We start from the raw sequence: 21047 nt of genomic DNA on the forward strand, positions 1-21047 counted from the left end.
TAACTCATGGCGCATGTCTATCTTTTCCCGCCAAAAAATTTTGTTGTGTTTTGATGACCATGTTTTCGTATAATTTCCTTTAAAATTTTTCGTTTTGAAAGGTTCTTTAGAATCTCAATTGATTTCTTGATACAAAATTTCGTAGACAAGCATAATGATAGAGAAATGAACTCGGTTTAACTATTCTGTACCGTAAAATTATAGTTGAGCTATACGAATTCGATGGAATCCAAGATGGCGGACTGAGAAAACTGACACATAAAAGTTGTCAATTTCATGTGCTGATCAGGAAACCGAAAAATGGCGAGCGATGATGAAAATACCCTTAGGTTTATAAGTGTTGATGAATCGAAGGAAGAAAACCTTTTGCGAGCCTCGGAAGCTAGCAAGGAGTACGATTTGAACAGCGAATGGATTTCTGCGAGCGATTTGGAAAATATTGATTTGGAGACACAACGATCGGTCTACGTTTTGGAGAATTTTGAAGGAGAAAGTTTCGAGTACTTGAAGAAAAGTAAATGCAGGATTGTTGGTCCACAGTGTATATTATCTTGTTTACAAACACAGACCCCGCTGCCAAATGTCCAATATCCAGTTTATGGTGTAGCCATGCTTGGCACTGCTATCAGTTGTACCAGTGTACCTCGGCAAGAGAGAGATAGGCTTTACGATCTTATCCACCTGATGGGAGGAATTGTTATGAAAGATTTCACCAGCGCAGTAACTCACTTGGTTGCGGGTGAAGTGGGGTCTAAGAAATACAAGGTAGCATGTAGTTTCAACAAACCCATTTTATTACCACAGTGGGTTTACAAATGCTGGGAGCTCAGTCAGGACAAACATGTATGTGCCACAGATGAACAATTCATGGAATTCAAATGCCCAACATTCAAGGGAATAACTCTTTGTGTGACAGGTATTGATGCAGAAAAAAGGAAAGAAATTAAGAAACTTGTAACACAACATGGTGGAACATACTCTGGTGCACTTGATATGAACACATGTACTCATTTACTTGTCGATGAGCCAAGGGGTGAAAAATATGAGTATGCAAGGAGGTGGAATCTTCACTGTGTTTGTACACAATGGTTTTATGACTCAGTTCAGACAGGCTTGTGTCAGGATGAGTCAAGCTATTATACTCAGCCTAATGAAGAAAATAACAGTTCACAAGCAGGTGCAAGATTTTCTGGTTTAATTAAAGGCAATACTTCTAAAAGTAGTACAGAGAAGAAGATTTCAAATAAGGCTGCACAAGCAGCATACAAGAGTGCGCAGAAACACGGCAACAAAGATTTGATCTCTGGTTGTGGAAGATACAGTAGACTATCTAATCAGTCTAAGACTGATGTTTCCAGGATAGGAGAGACTCATATTTCAGATCCAGATGGCTCTGATTTTGATGTCAGAATTCAGCCTGGGAATATGTTTCTGGATGGTTGTAAAATTTATTTAAGTGGATTTTCTGGGCAAAACTTGGAGAAGCTTAGAAAGATCATCAACTCTGGAGGAGGGACAAGATTCAATCAAATCAATGAGATTGTTTCTCATGTTATTGTTGGCAATAGAATTGATGCAGATATTGATCTGTTAAGAAACTGCGATTTTCAAGTGTTTATTGTTAGTGTTCAATGGATTTTGGATTCTGCAAGGGAAGGGAAAAAGCTATCAGAAGAAAGTAAGTGTGTTTCACCTTGCCACTCACTTTCCAATTTTATCAATTCTCCTTGCCGTTAACTATACATTTCTTACAATTTTAGACCAGGGCCCAGTTGTATAAAGGACCAATAATGCCATCCAATGGATAAAATCTCTGTCCAGAGGATAAGTGATAGCAGAACATGCTGCAGTATCCACTGGATTAAGATTTAACCACTGGATAGCATTCTCTAACTTTCAAACAACTGGGACAAGAGAATTTGTAGTTCAATCAGGCAATATTATGTAATTGATAAATTTTTTCACCTCTCATTACCTTGGCTGGGTGCAATTATTATCTGTTAGAATAAGAATAGCAGGTCAAATCACTTTGTTTCCATTTTTTTTCTTTGCAGGATATCTCTGTTCTGATCTATTACAAATCACTTTGTTTCCATTTTTTTTCTTTGCAGAATATCTCTGTTCTGATCTATTACAAAGGGAGGATCTTCCACTCTCATGCAAAGAGAATGAAGATCCTGCTAAAACCCTTTCAAAAGCAACAAAAAATGTCTCTGTTCTTCAACCAAGTGCATCTGAGAAAAATAAAAAGGATGCAAAAGCCAAGCCAAAGGAGGATCAGTGCGATGGTGATGATGATTATGATGATGTTTTCATACAATATCTGCCTCAGAATGAAGATCAAGGCAGTGAACCTGGGCAAAACCTTCCTCAAACAGACACCACTGCACAGTTAAAAGGTTCAGTGTAGTATTTTAAGCATTTGAAGTATAAGTTTGCTGTAAATATTGTGAGGTAAAACATGCTTTAATAGGCAGAGATAATTTCAAACTGACTCTTTTTGCTTTGGGTGCATCTGAGTCATTTGAAGTTACTGCATGTTACAAGAAATTGTTTCCCAAACCCTTCAGACACTCAGTTAAGTTGTTAGTTAAGATTCCTAGATTTTTCCCTATAGTTGAATTAACTGAGGCACATTACCCCTAGATGTAACTTGCTATATAGACCTTGAATTTTCACAGCAGAGGGTAATATGGTACTGTAATAATAAGAGTTAGTGCCCTTGTTCCAATAAGTGCGCCCAAGGTATCATGAGTAAATAAGCACCCAAGGGACTAAATTGAATCATTATATACAGTACATATATGTGTAGTTACAAAATCTTTTTTTACCTACCAGAGTGCAGTAGTTTTAGTGCTGATCCTGATGCTACACTTGATAATGAAGAAGAAGAAGAAGCTCCCCAAGATGGCTTACTGTCTGGAAAGTTTTTCACAGTGGCTGGTTTTTCTAGTGAACATCTGACACACCTCTGGCAGCTTCTAGAGAGCAATGGAGGAAAGGCCGTGTCTGGTGGACAAACAGCTGACTATGCAGTGTTACCAATGAACAAAGTTCCTGAAGAAGATTTACAAGCAAAACAGCTAGTTAGTAACTTAATGTTTGCATAACAGAGTGTGAACTTTTACATAGGTAGATGTTACTTATTATATGCTGTAGATGTCTTGTGTGTCAAGTTTTACAGTCAGTCTGTTTTAATTTCATTATGTGTACACATTGTAAAGTTTTGAAGTTTTTCATTATGTAAATTATTCTTAGAGATGACCCACTGGAAGAATATATAGTTTTGTACTTGTACTCACAGTATAAAATTTTAATGTGTTTTTCTGTGGAAGAAATCAATAATTTACAGTTCATAAATTGTGGGAGACTCAGTGGCTAAATAGTGGATGGCTAGGTGACTCTGCTATATTCTTCGAAAACACACTAACTTCTTAAATCTTCAATACCGCCCAAAAGTTTTAGTGGGTCTCATCAAATTGTCTTTGAATCCTGGAAAAAATGTCAGAGGGGTTTGCCCCATGCGACAGAAGTAGCAAATAAGCCAGAGAATTCTTGTTAGAGAATTTTGATATTTCATGCCTTGTAAACATCCACCTCTTACAATCCATTAAAGAGTATAATAATTATCACTTACTGGTCTCAGTGACCAGAAAGCAAATCTCCTTTCTGATCCATTGTCAAAGTAGAAAGTGTCATTATTTTATTTTTTTTAATCATATGCTCTTAAAGTTATAGAAAGGCACAATCATCAAACTAAAGAGATTTTTTAATCAGAAAAACAAATATCACAAGATGCTTGCAGTTGAAATGAGGTTTTAAATTTCTTACAGGTTACATTTTGCTGGTTGGAGCAGAGCTTAGCATGTGACCATCTTTTGGCCCCAGAGGATGGCTTTCTCTTTAAGCCATTTAGTATCCCAGAGGCCAGAAAACCACTCAGTGGATGTGTTTTAACAATCAGTCAATTTACAGGCGTAGAAAGAGACCACATATATCAACTAGCAGAACTTCTAGGTAACTCTAGCCAAACATGATTTCATTTTTATCAATTAGACACTATCAACTAGATAAATCTCTCTCCAGTGAGTAGCACAGTGCAATTTGTTAACACTTTTCTACTGGATAGCGATTTATCCTCCCTTTGCACAATTGGGCACGAGAAAAGGGTGTACAGTTCTCAGCAATGACTGAACTCCTCATTAATGATATGCCAAGTTTGTTCATGGTTCTCACTGTTTTTCCATCAGTCAAAACCTCTTAGTTTGCTAGTGAATCAAGACCAGTGTTGTTTTTTGTTTCTCTCACACTTTTCATGTTAAGAGAGAAAAGTACGTAACAAAAAAGTATTTTTAAAAAGTACTTAGCTTTTTTACATGACTGCTATTCTCAATTGAAATACATCTACTTCTGGCCCTGGTTAATCGAAGGGTGGAGTATGTTATCCACTGTATAAATTTCTATTTGGTGGATAGTGCTGTACAATTTGTTGACATCAGTCTGCTGGATAACTATTTATCCATTAGATAGTGTTATCCATCCTTTGGAAAACTGTGCCCAGTTATATTATTAGTTTGTTTTCAATGAGAACATTTTTTCTTTTGCTCATCAGGTGCTCATTGCCAGGAATACTTTGTTCGTAAAGCAAGTGGGAACTTCAAGGCCAGCACACACCTCTTGTGCCAAGATCCTGATGGAAACAAATACAAGGCAGCTATGAAATGGAATATCCCTGTAGTAAGCAGGGATTGGCTCTTTGCCTGTGCTGCAGGTGGCACCCTGGTTCCCACTAATGAGTATCCTGTAGGCAGTGACAAAAAAGTTGTAGTGGATGCCAATGTTTGCCCATCAGAGGAACTGAGAGTGGGCAAGGCAGATGCTAAAGACACTTCTCAAGACCACATTTTAAAATCTGAAGAGGGTGAACTTCCAATTGAAACAAACAATGAAGTATCTGCCCTCCATGTGCAAAATGTTAACAATGGAGGTGGCGATCAAGGAAGTACAGAAAAGCAACCTGTGAAGAGGCCATCTATGTACTTCCGTCCATTCAGACCATCATTTGACTTGGCTGATGTGATGGAAGAGCTGGCTTCACCTGTTTGTTCAAGTCTAAGAGGCAGAAAGAGTCGGGGCAGTAGAAACAGCTTTCCACTGGGTGATTTCTTTGCAGAGAACATCAAACAGACTCTTAAAAAACTGGGCACTGTTGCTCCACGCACAAGGAAAGGTGATGAGGAGAATGATGATGATGAAACTTTTGATGACATCCAACAAGAAAGAGAGGTTTGTTTTTTAAATATGAAGAGGCTGTTGATGCATAGTACAGGTCTCATTTGTGTCAAGTAGACTTTATACAAAGTCTCAACCAGTCTCTTTTTGTACATGTCTCATTTGTGTCAAATTGCTCCTTAAAAGTTCATGGTAGACTTCATAATTTTTAGTAATCAATTAATAAAAATAATAATTAATAATTAATAATCTTTATTTAATGTGGGTAGAAACACTTAGCTGAAAAGCTAGTTTACAGGTTTTCCACCAAACAACTGAAACAAATAATTCAAATTGAAAATAACATTATTAAGAATCCCAACTGGCCGAAGGCAAACTAGTTGGCTATTTACAAGCATGGCCAAGGATTTGAACTCAAAGCTACCATGAAACAAATCCAGGTAGTGGTCAGGGCAGGACTCGAACCAGGGAGTGGCGGATTGCGAGTCTGACACACTGACCACTCGGCCACACTGCCTTCCACAAAATACAAAATCTTAATCTTGCAATACCACCACAAGTCACTTTTTAGTATCATGGTATTTCTTGCTAACAAAGCATTATAATGATGATAATAATAATTATTGATATTGTAAGTCATATTATTATTATTATTATTGTTTTATTTATTATTATTATTATTATTAATATTATTAGTTGCTTTCACGATTTTTATATGTCGGTCGTTTTTGTTATCAAAGTTAGTTTGGGTCTGATACAAGTCTGATCCTAGAGAACCGAATTTAATAGATGTATTCCCTATCAACTAATTTGGAAATGTAGGAGATGAAAAACCATTACCCACGCGAAGTTATTGTAATGTTTTTAAGTTTTGAAAATATTATTATTATTATTATTATTATTATTATTATTATTTTGTCTGCTTTTTAAACTTGCAGAGTTCACATTACGTTTGTCTGTTATTGGATAACAATAAAACTTTCTGTCCTTTAAAAAAATTATTATTATTATTATTATTATCATTTTTATTTTAATTATCATCATTATCATTATCATGATCACGTAATAGTGGAATATTACCATGACTTGAGAAAACTGTTGTCATATCAAGAGCCAAGTTACTCTGTCTTTTCACTATTAACTAATATTGGTTTACTAAGCGGATTTGACATAAATTTGTGCTTTTAATGGACAGGAAAATGGAGAACCTCATCAACAAGGTATCCTAGTTGGTGTCATTTTATCTGTGAGTAAAAAATTGGCTCAGCAACAAACAGAAATCTTCAACTTAGCATCTTCTCTCGGAGCTGATTATCGCAGGCTTTACGACGGATCATGCACGCACCTTATTCACCAGGTTAGAGAGCAACTATCAAAGTAGTATTCAGAGGTTTAGGTAGCACAAGCAGCTTGCATACTCCTGAGATTCGTTATTCTGCAAGCAGGTTAATAAAGACGGTAAGTTTCTAAAAAAAAAAAACTGTGGTGCTGCGTCGGTGGGGGTTTTACAAGATAATTTTGTTTTCTCATTAACTGAAAAGACTAAAAGACTTGTTATTCTGATGTCAGCAGGGTCCATCCAATGACAAAAGTAAGGAATATGCGCAGGCAAAGGCTCGAGGCATTCACATAGTGTCTCCTCAACGAAAAAATAAAAAAACTACTGTCTTTCTCATTAACTGAAAAGACTAAACGACTTGTTATTCTGATGTCAGCAGGGTCCATCCAATGACAAAAGTAAGGAATATGCACAGGCAAAGGCTCGAGGCATTCACATAGTGTCTCCTCATTGGTTGTATAGTTGTCAAGAAAAAAATGAGCGAGTTGACGAGACCATGTATCCACACACCTTTAATCCGAAGTTAAGTCTGTCAGTGGTAACAACGGGAAGACGAATGACAAGATCGTCTCAAGCTGTAAGTACATGAATTGTTGTGTACAAGCCATGTGCAGTTTAAGCTCCAACAGCAATTGTCGATTATGTTTTCAAGCCTTTTTCGATGGACTGTCGTAAAACCAAAACCAAAGTAAACACAGCAGCTAATCTGAACGAAAACTTAAAGGAAAAACAATCAAACTGCCTTGAGATTACCGTGCACCTTCAGGGGTGTCTCACGTGCAAGCGATGTAGCGCGTCCGGTTTAAACTGTAGATATCTAAACCCCTATATCAAATTAAAGCTTATAGGACTGACTATCAGACTATGCCAAAAATTTTGAAAAAAAAAAATTAATTGTCGAATTTTTCACGACTTCTTAATGCGAGCCACCGACCGAATCACCTTTTAAGAGCTCTAAGTGAAACCCATGAAAAACCCACTGTGCGTTAGCCCTAGTAAAGGGTAACAGGGCACCACGAGAGGTAAAGAAAAAATTCTTACGACATCGGTGGGAATCAAACCCATGACCAGGAGTTTTGCATTTGATTGCCTGAGAGATTTGTGCGAGTTTTCTGGACCAATCACAGAGTGAAGTAAAGAAAAACCAGTGCAATCCCGTATTATTTTCGAGAGTCAATTGAAAATTCCTCTAAAAGCTTGGGATTGCTAACGCACTGGTCAAACGTCTGCGCATATCGAGTCATAGGTGGCTGTCAGAATCACGTTGCCTCACGGGGGTTATAAACAACCGCACAAGCTAGTAAGTCACGATGTTTCCGTCGAAGTTTTTCAATGAAACTTAAAAAAAAAATGGCAAATTGACAGGAAACCCATAACCTGAATAAGCTATGGGTTCGAGAAGTCTAAGTTTCCCTTTCCCCGACCATTTGTTTCCATGTACAGATATCTGAAAACGTTTCAATTTCTTCGCACATTTTTCGTCGCATTATTTGTTTCTTATGTTTTCTTTTTAGATTTTGTGCGCGAAAAATTGGTGCGCGGCCAGTCTGGCTGGCTGGCCGCACGCCAATTTCCCGCGCAAAATTTCAATGGGAACCTCGAATTATTAATTATTAGAGGCAGTAATACACGGAAGAGTAACAAAGATGGCCACGGATGGGAAACATTTAAACTGGCTGCAATGATGACTCGAATAATTGAGGGGAAATTTTGTAAGATAAAGCAGCTGTTAAGCATGATGCCTCCTTGAAAGCTTTCTCTTAGATTTCCCTAACAATATGAAATGAATATCGATCACTTTGCTCGTATGTCAACTTGCCGAAAGCATTAGTCAACTCACTGACATTTTCTTTTTTTCTTTAACGTCCTCGGTCATCTCGCGGATATCTTAACTTTTCCAAGTTTCTTTACTTGGTATGCTATATGTGATGATTCAAAGGGCCTTCAGGGCCATTTCATACCATTTTAAAAAGCAATCATTGTACAAATGACTTTGATTGTGAGCTTCATCTAGTAGCGTGGAATCGCTCTCAAGTTTGAAAATTTACAAAGACCAAAGGATCTTTCAACACTTCTTGATGTGACTTTTAAAGCCATTTGACCCTGTAAAGTCAGTTAACATTGTTAAGTCAGTTAACATTGTTAAGTCATAAGGCGCTGTTAAGTCAACGACTTCGGTGGCATATGACATTCGGCGAGTTGACTTACGGTTTCAGAAAGTTGTTTTTCGGTAGGTTGACATGTCGGCGAAGTGACAGCTTGAGTTATACTAGTGAATGGTATTCTTCTGAATGCCTTGAGAGGATGCTTGAAACTTTTTTCATTGTCTCGCTACAGGCAACAACAGAACAAGAGATGTCACCACAAAAGAAACGAAAGTCACTCTCAGTGAAAGTGAATGAGTCGAGTGAAACTAAAAAACTTAGCAAGATGGGGAGCGTGCCTGAGGAGTTAGCGGGGGAGGAAAAGGCTGAGGAAGGCGATATTGCAGAAGAGGTACAACAAGATCCTCAAATGGGACCAGCTACACTGGAGTCTCTAGAGGCCAGAGAAGATTTTAAACGTCAACTAGAAGCAATAATGGATGCTACCAAGGTAAAGAATGTGTAGGCTAGTGTAATTTTCAATTCAGTGATAAGAAAGTAATCCAGAGTTGGATTGGGTTTGGTCAACTAAGTCAGATGATTGGTCCAGGAAACTCGTACCTTCGTCTCGACGTATCAGATGTAAAACCAAACGTGACTAGTCTGTCGCTTGTGTTTTCTTCCGGCGCGATTAAGAACCCTCCGCAACTTGTGTACTCTCTCCTTAGAATTCTTGAAATTTAACAGGTAAAAGGATTGCTCTACCGGTGAAAGTGTTTCGTGATTAAATATTTCTTGTCGTGATTAAAACAATGGCGAAGACTATTAGGTTTTGTTATTTCTTTGATTTTTGAGCTCCAAAGTTACCAAAGATAACTTTGTTCTCTTTCTGGTGGCTGTTTGTTTCTAAAAGTCAGCTAAAAGTTGCTTTGCGTTCTCTGCATTAATCGTGATAATACTTCTGAGTTGCTCTCTAAAAACACGCGTGTTTTCTTTTGCGCATTTCGTTAAAATTCCGTCGTGTAGTCCCAGCAGTGTTTTCCAGTTAAAGCTACAAGCTTTCTTGACATTGTCCGCATTAACCAACGTTTTTCTTAATGGTTCGGCGAAATTGAAGATAATTTTTCTAAATAAAGGTAAGAGTGTGTACAGCTGTTTCTTGTCCACAGGTTCTATAGCAAATAAGTGTTTCGTGAAATCTGGAAACACTCAATCAGAAACACCTTGTGTACAAAATCACGGGTTTATTTGACTTTAAGTGAAACAAATTGAAGCCTCACTTTCGATGTACTTTTTATTTAACTCGAGACCTTTAGTATCTAACATTTACGATCGTTGCGGCTTCTTTTCATCTCAAGATTTTAGCAAGGGGATAAATGGTTTAAGTTTCTACAAGTGAGGTTAAAACGATTCAGTTTCCTGTTGATAACAGGCAGCTTGAACGATTTCATCGGTTATCATTCGTCGTGATAGCTTCATAGTTCATCAATCGAGAAAAGTTGTTCATTTTCAGGGTTCTGTATTCGGCATTTTTTTTTATAACTGCATTGGCACCTTCACGGTGACAGTTTGATCGCCAGTGCTATACAAATAACGAGAAGGTTAAAAGAAGGAGATGACACTGAACAAAATTGACTCGAGTTTTCATAGTGTTTTTGTTCACCTCTTTAGCATTGTTCTCTTTTGCAGCATAAAGTAGTTTGTTAGTTTGCGCAAATTTCTAGGGCGAATGAGCGAAATTTACTGCAAATCATCATTGAAAAAGTCTTCCCACGCATAAGCAACTTCATTCTCGCTTTTACCCCACGATTCGTCGCTGTCGGAGGCACAGTACGCCTGGTCTGCCTCTATTTCTCGAAGATCTTCAAGGACTTCTTTCTCCTCTTCTCGCAGCATATGTTCAATCTGGCAAAAGTTGAAATGAAAAGATGCGTCAGATTAAACTTCAGATTATTTAATTGTTAAGGTAAACGAAAACAAGTGGATCGTTAAGGCGAGAGGAGGCGGGAATTTTTGTCAACGCACATCCCGCACAAAATCACGAAAGAGCGATACTCACGTTCTCTCTGACTTTCCTCGCACGCTCCTCCCTGAGGTTCTTCTGGGTGTATCGCTGATAGTTTTGCTCGGCCTTTCTATCTTTAGATTTCTTCATTTTCCGCCCAATAGCGGACTGCAGGTCTTCTCTGGCAGCAACCTGAGCAGTAGCGATCTTGTTTCTCTTTCGTGAGGCTTTAATCCCGGATTGCTTTTTTATCGCTATCATTTCATTTCTGTTTCTGTCAGCGGCAGCCTGCTTGACAGCAATTTTCTTAGCAGTAGCTTTGGAGACCGCCTCTGCTGGGTGCGGTTTGAGACTTCCCGCCCTACTGCTGGCCCGGGTACGTATGTTCTCAAGCTCCCTTAGTTTTCGCTCCTCTGCTGCCAGAAGTTTGGCGTTAATCTGCTTCCTCGATGGCTTCGGCTGTCGTTCCAACTTGTTCAGGCGCCGAAGCACCCGAGCAGTCGGGCGGACAGTTGGTCTGTACCCGTCTAGGACTTCAAATGCAATGGCGTTCGGGGTTTCACCCATAAACACAGATCGTGTAGAACTTGCATGCTGATAGGCGATGGTACCTGAACCTAAAGGCGTGCTATCCATTTGAGCTTCCAAGATTTCTTTTGCGCTCTGCATCGCCCGCGTCGCCGGGTCATTTGAGATTGTGGATCTTTGGGTTGACAAAATAGCTTTTGCACTATCTAACGCTCTTCTCTCGGCATCTTCTTGTTTTTCAGACAAATCTTCTGAAACGCTACCTGTTTCTCTATCCAAGGAGCTTCTTATCTCAGATTCTCCTTGAAAGTTTTCCTTCTTTGCCACATTTGGGTTGTTTTCTGGGCTGCGTGTCGTCTCTTCCGCCCACTTTGTTTTACTCCCGACTGGATTTGGCTCTTCAAAATCCGCCTCGCTCTTTGGAGCTACTTTGTTACCGGATTTTGAAAACTTAGATAAGAGAGATCCGCACATGTTGTACGAAAAAAAAAGCCCGGAAATCGCTAAAACTCCTTACTCTTAAAAAGTCTGCACAGCGAAGCTTTTAACAAGGTTACTTGTTTGAACGAACTGTTTGAGTTGTCGTAGTAACAGTGTTGACGTTATAAATGGATCTGTTGTGACAAAGATTCTGCACGCGCAGTGGAATATTCGTGCTTTCACTTTGGTGCTTTCGACTCCGTGCGTTTAAGTTGATGATTTTAGAACTTCGAGTGAAAGAAAATTGATCGAACAACGTTATTTAAAAATTTTCTGCGTCAAAACATGAAGCAGCAGCCTCTCTTGAAAACCTCACCTTTAGTCTTATTTAATTCATAAGCTCGCGCAAGGACACATCCGTTAGATAATCAAAGCGCGCGCTATCTCACGGGGCCCCCTCTCTTTACAGGCAAGTATCTTAAGTTTCCTCAGTTTACTCTTTTTTTCTCAACCACCTTTCACATGTGATAACTATTTCAAGCATTTCTAGCATTACTCTATTTTATTTACAGCCTTTCTGTTACCTAATTTTACAATAATATATCTTACGTAGAGCTGTTCTGAAAGAATGAAGATAGTTATTTATATAATCCACTTCTTTCTTGATGACTCCCGGCTTCAATTTCAGGAATTTCGTTAGTCACGAATTATGGTTATCATGGCGCGCCAAACGTTGCCGCTTGAAACGTTACCCCCCTACGAGAGTCACTTCCAACTGTTTTCAATGTGTGTTCGCTCTGTGTTACCATCAGTCCTTGTTGCGGATGTGGAGTTACACATTCATATCAACTATTTCAGTAGCATGTGGTCTAAAGTATGTCACTAACGAGTTCTTTTTAGCTCTGTTGCTTAAACAATTGACTAAGAAATCTTAACTGACTTGGAACTGGGACTCTTCTCGTTCCATGCTCGTGACAAATACTCAGTTAACTCCTTACTAAGCTATCATGGTCTCCTATGTCTTTTGTTGTGAACAGGGAAAAGGGAGACGAAGAAGCCGGCGTCATACGTCATCCAGCAACTCGATCAGCGTTTCCCACAATTCAACAGGAAATGTAACATCTGAGATGTCATTGGCTACGAGACGTACGTCATCAAGGGTTCGGTCACGTGTCGGTGCTAAGGTAAGTTGCCTGGCCTCGATTTTGTACCTTATTGTACTTCCTTCCTGAGTCGTTTATGGCATGGGTAGATGCTTTACCAATGCATATATGGGTATATATATGCATATATATGGGTACCGGCGAACTATTAGGGAAGCCTGATGAAATGCTGGGGGGGGGGGTAACCTTGCGATGGACAGGTATCCCATTCCGGGGGAAGTAGTAATACTTGCAGTCGCTTCATGCTGTGGGAACCGAGATAAGCTCCGACTTAATGGACGCTTGGCTCGAGTACAGACTTTACCTTATACCAATCTTTATCTGGCAGATTACTACTGTACCAGCGGTACCTTGACACGCAAGAGAGAGGGATAAACTTCCTTATCGATCAAAAAATAAAATAAATGAATAAATCCTGAACGATTAGTTAACCAAGAGGATCAAGGAGTTATGGATTGACCAGCGAAGCAGGACAGTTACTTGGATCGGTTTTATATTAACTTTAGACTTCTATAGGTGGATTTCAATCCGTTTCCTAGATTTGTCTCGGAACTACTTGCTTTTCGTCCGTTTTGAGCATGAAAGCATTAACCCCCCTCCCCCTCTCCCTCTTATTTTATAAAATGATTCAATCATTAATCAAGTTACGCTTTAAAATCCGCTATCAAGTTTCAATCTTCACTGTCTCTAGGCTAATGAAGGTGATAACAGCAATTCGTCCTCACGGGTCAAATCCCGTTTGTCAGCAACCGATGACAGTGAACACTCGCAAAGTGATACTATCACCTATGATGATCCCGCAGGACGGATGGAGCGTGAGAAGATTATGGCGCAGCTCAAGAGGGGCTGTAGCCCCAGCCCTGATACCCACACGGAGGACGAGGAGGACGACAGACCGTGCAACAATACAAACACGGTAAGACCGATGCGCATTGTAGCGCATAACGGCATGACAGCCAATCAGAAGAAAGGTGAATACCCCAGGGAGCAAATGACAACTCAAAGTAATGAATGAACGCGAGTCAACAAGGCGCAGCGACTTGTTAGAGTGTTGCAATCGATATCATGCGTCACTGAGCCTGTTTGAGCAATTTTCATATGAGTGTCGTGCGTAATCCGAGACTGCGGTGGTTTTACTTAACCCCGCTCTGTGATTAATTTAGAAACCTCGCGCCATCCTTTCAACTGCTCGTTTCGAAATTGAAACCAACTATGACTTTGTCACCCGTGTAATCCCGGGCTTCAGGTAAATTGCTTGTTTTTGCTTTGATTTCTCATTTGTTCTTTATGACCTTTACCTTTGTTTGGTTTTTGTTTTACGGGACTCAATCAAAATGTGTTCTAAAACAAAACGACATCTATCTGACATTATTATCGACACTCTCGTGAAACTTGTCAAAGGGAAAGGCAGCTGTCAGCTGTGTTCTTTCTGCCCTTTCTTGTCTTTTGGTGCTTTGCATTCTAATTTGACACACGACATCAACATTGTCAAAACTAAGAGTTCAATCATACAAAGCGGCGCTTTTTATCATCTTTCCTATAGGACGCACAAACGCTTGCCTCAAAGGAATCTACAGTCACGGGAGTCACGCACACCGACGCTAACGACACAGCTGAACGTCACGTAAGAGAACTGAACGTGACAGTTAAGTCCGACCCTCCTACACCTGTCACCAGTTCCACTCCAGCAGCTCCGCCAATCGGCCTGCAAATTAAAGACACTCACAAACCCCAGCCTGTGAATCTTCTAGACACTACGGCACTTGATCAAACACAACCCCGAGCTCTGACCACGCCTAAGTTCCAGCTGTCGGTTATGACACCTCAGGAGAAGATAGATTACTCAGCACTTATTGAGCAGCTTGGAGGACAAGTGTTTGACACGGTTTATTTTAATCCCGAGTGCACGCACGTGGTGGTTGGTAAACCAAACAGGTGAGTTACAGAACTGACATCTTATCGTGATCCCTTTAACGGTGACCGTAATCAAAAGAAATAGATCGAGAGACAGAGAGATAGAGAGGGAGGTGATGAATCTAGCCGCATGATGCTAGTTCGCAGTAAGCAATTTTTTGCATAGATACTTCTGTTTCCCTTTCATGCAGACCAGTAGAACTCCTGGGTGTCTTAGTTTAAGTCTGTTGGTTTCATTTTCCTCAACTGGTATTTTTTTTCTCTTGTCTTGAAAGAATGGTGTAAAACATTTGATGTTCCATCTTTTAGCTTTAGAAAGGGTGCTGTGCGGAAACCTCATGTATTCGTTCCAGATTGCGAGATTAGCTGATGATGAATGAATGAATGAATGAATGAATGAATGAATGAATGAATGAATGAATGAATGAATGAATGAATGAATGAATGAATGAATGACTGACTGACTGACTGACTGACTGACTGAATGAATGAATGAATGAATGAATGAATGAATGAATGAATGAATGAATTCCTTATTTATATTGCGCCTTTTCTATATAACATTCAAAGGCGCAGTATCTCCCATCAATTTGATAGACACTACACAAAGATAGACCACAGCACCGGGGCACTACGTGCCCTACTCTTTTCGAACAGTGTGTGGGTTCTTTAACGTCCCACAAATTTTATTATCACAGACAAAGGCTTGTGAGACGGGACCTCCATTTATCGTCCCTATCCGAGAAGACTAGAAAGTTTAACCATTTGCAGATATTATTACAAAGGCAGCACTTTCTTCTCAGTTATTTAAAGACCCTGAGTGTTGGTCTTGCTGGATTTGAACTCACGACCTCCCGCACAACAGTCCGGCGCTCTACCAATTGAGCTAACCGGGAGGCGGTAATGAATCTAGCCGCATGATGCTTGTTCGCAGTAAGCAATTTTTAATGCAGTCGAACCAAACGTTTTCGTCATTTTGGCAATCAGTTTTGTAACTTCCGCCACGTTTATCAGTATAATCTCCTCTTAGCTAACCGCATCGAAACGGGAAATCACTTGTTGTTCTTCCTCTTCTGCTGCTTGGAGGTTACTAGTACTTGGCTAGTCACCCTCAAGCTAGCCAATTAGTTCTTGTATTAGTTGATTTTCTCTTTCACTATCTTCAGGAATGAAAAGTACCTTGCTGCAGTAGCCGCTGGGAAGTGGGTTTTGCACAAGTCGTTCTTGGAAGCCAGTCGAGAAGCTGGCTACTTTATTGACGAGTCTCCCCACGAATGGGGACAGGAAATCCCTGGAGAACCTCACAATAAACTTGCTGCTGCCCCTCGACGGTGGAGAGTCAAACTTCGCCAGGAAAGAGCGGTAAGGCAGCGTTTTTTCCCTTCGTGACAAGGCGAAAAAAGATCTTTCTTCATTTAATTACCGAGCGTAAAATTCGCAATTTTTGTTATCATATTTCTCACACGAAGCTTTTGAAATTGCTGACCCTTGCAGTTTAAGGAACGTGTCTCACATATGAACCTAGTTATGGCTTAGCTCAGCGTAGAGTCTCAATTGCTCAGTTTTGGGCGGAAGCCGAAGCGAATCGATTCACTCTGACGAATGGCTTACGCTCGAAACGTCCGCTTTAGAACCCCACTACGGTGGCCAATTTACTTGTAAAGTTCGATGAACCGCCTAATCATTTCGCTCAGATCAAAGCTACCTCTCAAATCTTCAGCTTTTCAAAAATTCGCAGAAGTTATTATTTAACTTTGTTAATTGCTGCATGTAGTTGATGATAAACAAAATAGTCCTGTAAAGGCCTTTTGTTGCTTTTGTGAAGGAGGTTTCCACAATCTGAGTAGATGCCAGTATCAAAGGTGACTTCTTTTCCGCTCAGATTGTTAAAACGTTGGCCACTACCATCGATAATGGCCGGCCTCAGTCGAAAGACCGCTCACTACGATCAATGATACTCCTCAACCGAAAACTTTTTGTTGTATAGTGAACGTTTAACTTTTACTCTCAGGCCGCTTCTGAAGCTGGTAAAAGTGCAGCGTCCTGCGGTGCATTCAATAGCTGGGTGGTTCTTCTGTGCGTGGACAAGTCACGGCAACCAGGATTTAAACGTCTGTTAGAATCCGGAGGGGCTAAGGTTTCGGGATGCAGACCACCATTCAAGAACACCAGCGACTTCACGCACGCATTTGTAGGTAAGTACTGTGAACTGGCTATTTACGCCAATTAAGTGGAAACCAGGGTTAAAAACTGTCATAAATGCCCATTTACCTCACTCTAAACGGTTACTGTTATCGCTTATTGATAAAAATGTACCTGATTTGGTAGCCACAGTTGGCTAAATAGGCCGAAATGATAAAAGAAAAAATGAATAAAGTGATAAGTGGAAAAGTGAAAAGGAAAAAAAAAAAAAAACACATCAATTTCATAGTCTTGTTAATACCGGCATCTTAATATGTGCCTTAACAAATCCAATGACGGTGTTGCCGTCATTGAATTTGTAAAGGCACTTTAAATTTGTTTGTTTAGTACATACAGATTCTGATTGTTGTTGATCTTTCCAAATTCCCAATCGCTCGTCCGAACCAAGTTTTTCTAAGTCACAGCTCAAATCTTGGGCAAAGACCAGACCTTGTGACTCGTTTCCAGTCCTTAGTTCAGAATCGTAATACGCTGGGCTATGGATTAAAAGGTCCGAGATCGACTTCTTTTCGGGTCACTGTACTTGTTACCCAACTGACAAACTTTCGGAGGGTAACGTTCGAAACGTCAGCTTGTATAATCGTAAAGGTGGCCAATTTACCATTTTCAACTTTGTTGATATATTCAAATTATTTCGTTACCCCCACCGACGCAGCCCCAAACAGTTTCTTTAGAAACTATCAGCCTTTATTCCGGAGGGTAACACTGATAAAATGTTATCCTGCCTCAGGAAAATAGCAATACTCCTGATCACTTCATGTTACTAAAACCGGGGTAAGCGTTGGTAAGGAGGGCCCTCTGACTCTAAATCACTTGTCAGCCACTTTTGAGGCCCCTCTATGTGTGACATTTTATTAACGTATTTGCAAGACGGTGGAAAACACTCGTCGCCGTGTTTATTCATTTAGCATTTTCTATTGTTGTTTCAATTTAGACTTAGCTAAAACGAAAGTGGATTCTTCTGACTTGAACACTCTTCAAAGGGATAATGTTTGGTGTTTGAAGCCAGATTACATCGCCGAGTATCTAATGCAGGAGCCACCACCTCCCCCTCAGAAATACTTACTCTCAGAACTTGGAACGCCTGGTGAACAGGACAGATCGATTCCTGGGCAGACAAGGAAGAGGAAAGGGGAGGATCTTACTGGCGGCGATAAAAGAGTTCGTGTTTAATTTTTAAAGGATCAGAAATTGTAATGCGCCCTCTTGACCTTGTTTTGAAAGCAATAGTACTACCATGGTTTGGAGTAAAAGACAGTACATATTTCTCCCATCTTTTGGAAGAAACTTACATACTAAATTTGGCACAAGGGGAATTTTTACCTTTTTACCCTGCGGGTGACCAGCTTCTAATTTCTTCTTACAGTCATATTGCTGTGCCATTCATTAAGGTCGTGAGAATAAAAGAAATAAGCGCCAATCTAAGAAGCTTTGATTGTTAAACAAATTCTTCTTGTCAGCACCAAAGGAAATGTTTAGAGAAAAGTATGGAGAATATACATACTGATGTTAAGGTGAAAAGGTCCTTAGGAATTGTATAGAGAACAGTATGGAGAATATGCAGACTGATGTTAGGGTGAAAAGGGTTCAAAGAAGGTCTACTTTAGCAAGTTCTCCTAAGACTGAGACCTGTGTCGTTAACAGTTCTCTTTACTGGTGAATAGAGCGGTCAATTTTTCCACGTCAAGTCCACTTGCTGAAGTCATTTTTCTTAGTCTAATGGTGTCATAGACATTTCAGAGTGTTCAGAACACGATGTGAATGAAGCCTTAGCTTAGCCTAATTCCTGCTATTACAACGTTATTGTGCGTGAAATTTGCAGTACATGAAAATTTACTGATGCAAAGCTTTGCTGGTTTTTTTTTTTTCCGAACTTAAGTAATGTGTAGAGTTATGACTTGATTTACACTCCTGTAATATAACCTCCAACGCAGTCAATTGTTGGGAAGTCACGTAGTCGCAATCCTTTGCCATTCCCTTTGCCATCAGGGGTATTGTCAAACAGTGCCAATCAGATTTGTTGCAATTTAGAGCGTTCCTTGTAAAAAAAATTATTTTACCTCAAAACGAGTTTAATAACTGAAATGTGCCTGGCCAACTGTCTAGAAGGGAATGTTGCGTTTAGGTAAGCATTTGGTGGTCTGGAGAAAAACAACCTCGTTCCTAAAAGGTCAGTGTGAAGGGTGTGTTGAGAGATTAACATGAAAAAAATAAGAGCGTCTGATCGGCTGAAAACGGGTGCATTTTTCGGCGTGACTTTCTGTGATGCTTTTTTCATGTACACTATAAAAGGAATCATGATTTCTCGTGAAAGTAGGTGTAAATAAGCGCTTGTAAATTTTTCAAAGACTACAAAATTGCACTCACTCTACGGGCTCGTGCAATTTTGTTGTCTCTGAAAACTTTATCCGTGCTTGTTAACATCAAATTGCACACGAAGTCATGTTATTACAGCCGCATACCTTTTTGAAATAATGATATTACATATTTTACTTAGTTTTTAATGTCAATAAAGTAAGTATTTGGTGTTTGAAAGAATTTGTCGTTGGTTTTTTTCTTAAATTCGCCTCCGAGTCTGGTTCTCCTCACCCAGAATAACAATCAGTACTTGTGAAATACTGGGGTGATATAACTAAGTGTTAGGACTACCAAAATGTCTTTTTTCTTCCTATCCTTTTATTAAGCAGAAAGGAACACGCGCTGTGTAGTAGGTGGTGGCTATTGACAACACGCATTCGTACCTCTGTCGTTGTTTAACACCCAGGAAACGACGGTAAAAGCGAGACCTGCCGCTCCGTCGCAGCAACGCCATATCTCGGAGCAAAGCAAATTTAGTCTGGATACAAATAAGAAGAAAAAAGTGCCCTTGAAGTTCGCACCACTACCCCCCGGACATTTTCCCTCTCTAAATATCAGGGCCAGGCTCTCTCCGTCGTATTCAAGATGGCGGCCGGCGTGGCTGGTGTTCGTCGCTTGCCACTTGTTGTTATTTTGGGTTCTACTGGGACAGGAAAATCCAAACTAGCCATCGAAATAGGTAAAAAAATTGGTGGAGAAATCATTAGTGCTGATTCGATGCAAGTTTACAAGGGTCTGGACATCATAACGAATAAAGTAACTGCCGAAGAACAGTCGCAGTGCCCTCACCACCTGATTGATTTTGTGTCACCGCTGAAGGAATTCTCTGTAGTAGAATTTCGAAATATGGCTTTACCTTTGATCGATGACATCAAAAGTAGGGATAAAATTCCGATAGTTGTTGGTGGCACAAATTATTACATAGAATCCGTGTTGTGGGATGTACTGATAGATGAAGAAGACAGAAACGTCAATTTGTCTAGCGGCGAAGAACTTGATGAACCTGAGGGCCAGGGTCCTTCGAGGAAAATAAAAAAACGAAAGCTTCTTGAAAGCACAGGTGTTTTAGGCTCTACCACAATATATGATGAAGCAGTAGTGTCTCCAGGAGAGGCATCCCAAAGGTCAAAGCGTTCTGAGGAAAGATCTAAACTTCAGTTTTTTACTGATGCTGAAGCAGGAAGAGAAGATGAGCACAGCTGTAAGACAAGCCTTTATGATAAGCTCAGGGAGGTTGATCCAGCCATGGCAGACAAGCTACACCCAAGTGATTCCCGGAAAATTGCACGTAGTCTACAGATCTATGAACAACATGGAAAACCACACAGCACAATTATACAAGAACAGCAACAAAAGCCTGGAGGCAATGCATTTGGTGGACCTCAGAGATATGAGGATGTCTGTGTGTTTTGGCTCCAGTGCCAAAGAGGCATCCTGAATGAGAGGTTAGATAAAAGAGTCAGTGAAATGCTAGAAAGAGGCTTGATTGAAGAACTGTTGAATTTTCACAGAGAATATAACCATGTGTTAGCAGGAAAAGATACTGTAGCCAAATACACTGAGGGCATATTTCAGTCCATTGGATTTAAGGAATTTCATGAGTTTCTTGTCAAACAACAAGGCAAAGATTTTGATGAAAGCAGTACATCAGCAGAGGACAAAGCACTTCTTAAAATTGGGCTTGATAACATGAAGACAGTCACACGAAGATATGCAAAAAAGCAAATGACATGGGTACGAAATCGCTTCTTAGCAAGACCAGTTAGTTCTGCCCCTGATGTATATGGTCTAGATGCAACAAA

The 21047-nt window shown here is 40.0% G+C and overlaps 3 protein-coding genes across 4 annotated transcripts in view; 2 read left to right on the top strand and 1 right to left on the bottom strand.

Moving 5' to 3' along the window:
* Positions 1–18: 18 nt before the first annotated feature.
* Positions 19–19425, top strand: LOC111329038 (DNA topoisomerase 2-binding protein 1-A). 2 transcript variants are annotated; one of them, XM_022933635.2, is made up of 14 exons: positions 19–1678; positions 2112–2399; positions 2839–3086; positions 3834–4017; positions 4613–5286; positions 6428–6589; positions 6948–7148; positions 8909–9166; positions 12646–12792; positions 13463–13687; positions 14315–14706; positions 15852–16047; positions 16697–16880; positions 17822–19425. In XM_022933635.2, exons 1-14 carry the CDS (start codon positions 301–303, stop codon positions 18058–18060), a joined length of 4776 nt encoding a protein of 1591 aa, XP_022789370.1. In that variant the 5' UTR covers positions 19–300; the 3' UTR covers positions 18061–19425. The 2 variants fall into 2 exon arrangements, with proteins under 2 accessions (XP_022789370.1, XP_022789371.1); XM_022933636.2 differs by having other exon boundaries at positions 6951–7148.
* Positions 9904–12378, bottom strand: LOC148741979 (uncharacterized). Its single transcript, XM_088732001.1, has 2 exons — positions 10715–12378; positions 9904–10560 (listed from the first exon to the last, which is right to left on the bottom strand). The coding sequence occupies exons 1-2, from the start codon at positions 11660–11662 to the stop codon at positions 10396–10398; spliced, it is 1113 nt and encodes a 370-aa protein (XP_088588127.1). The 5' UTR covers positions 11663–12378; the 3' UTR covers positions 9904–10395.
* A 383-nt stretch (positions 19426–19808) lies between the features above and the next one.
* The window catches only part of LOC111329043 (tRNA dimethylallyltransferase), a 2092-nt gene continuing 853 nt past the window's right edge, over positions 19809–21047 (top strand). The window contains exon 1 of the mRNA XM_022933645.2: positions 19809–21047. This exon is cut by the window's right edge and continues 853 nt beyond it. Coding sequence (XP_022789380.1) covers positions 19831–21047 — 1217 coding nt within the window. The 5' untranslated portion in view covers positions 19809–19830.

Source organism: Stylophora pistillata, chromosome 1, assembly GCF_964205215.1.
Source record: "Stylophora pistillata chromosome 1, jaStyPist1.2, whole genome shotgun sequence".
Taxonomy (NCBI): Eukaryota; Metazoa; Cnidaria; class Anthozoa; order Scleractinia; family Pocilloporidae; genus Stylophora; species Stylophora pistillata.

Coding starts and splice junctions, on each gene's coding strand:
- LOC111329038 (XM_022933635.2), top strand. CDS start 301: ATGGCGAGCGATGATGAAAATACCCTTAGGTTTATAAGTGTTGATGAA. Junction 7,149..8,908: donor TGACAAGATCGTCTCAAGCT/GTAAGTACATGA, acceptor GTCTCGCTACAG/GCAACAACAGAACAAGAGAT. Junction 12,793..13,462: donor GGTCACGTGTCGGTGCTAAG/GTAAGTTGCCTG, acceptor CACTGTCTCTAG/GCTAATGAAGGTGATAACAG.
- LOC148741979 (XM_088732001.1), bottom strand. CDS start 11,662: ATGTGCGGATCTCTCTTATCTAAGTTTTCAAAATCCGGTAACAAAGTA. Junction 10,561..10,714: donor CGAGGAAAGTCAGAGAGAAC/GTGAGTATCGCT, acceptor AACTTTTGCCAG/ATTGAACATATGCTGCGAGA.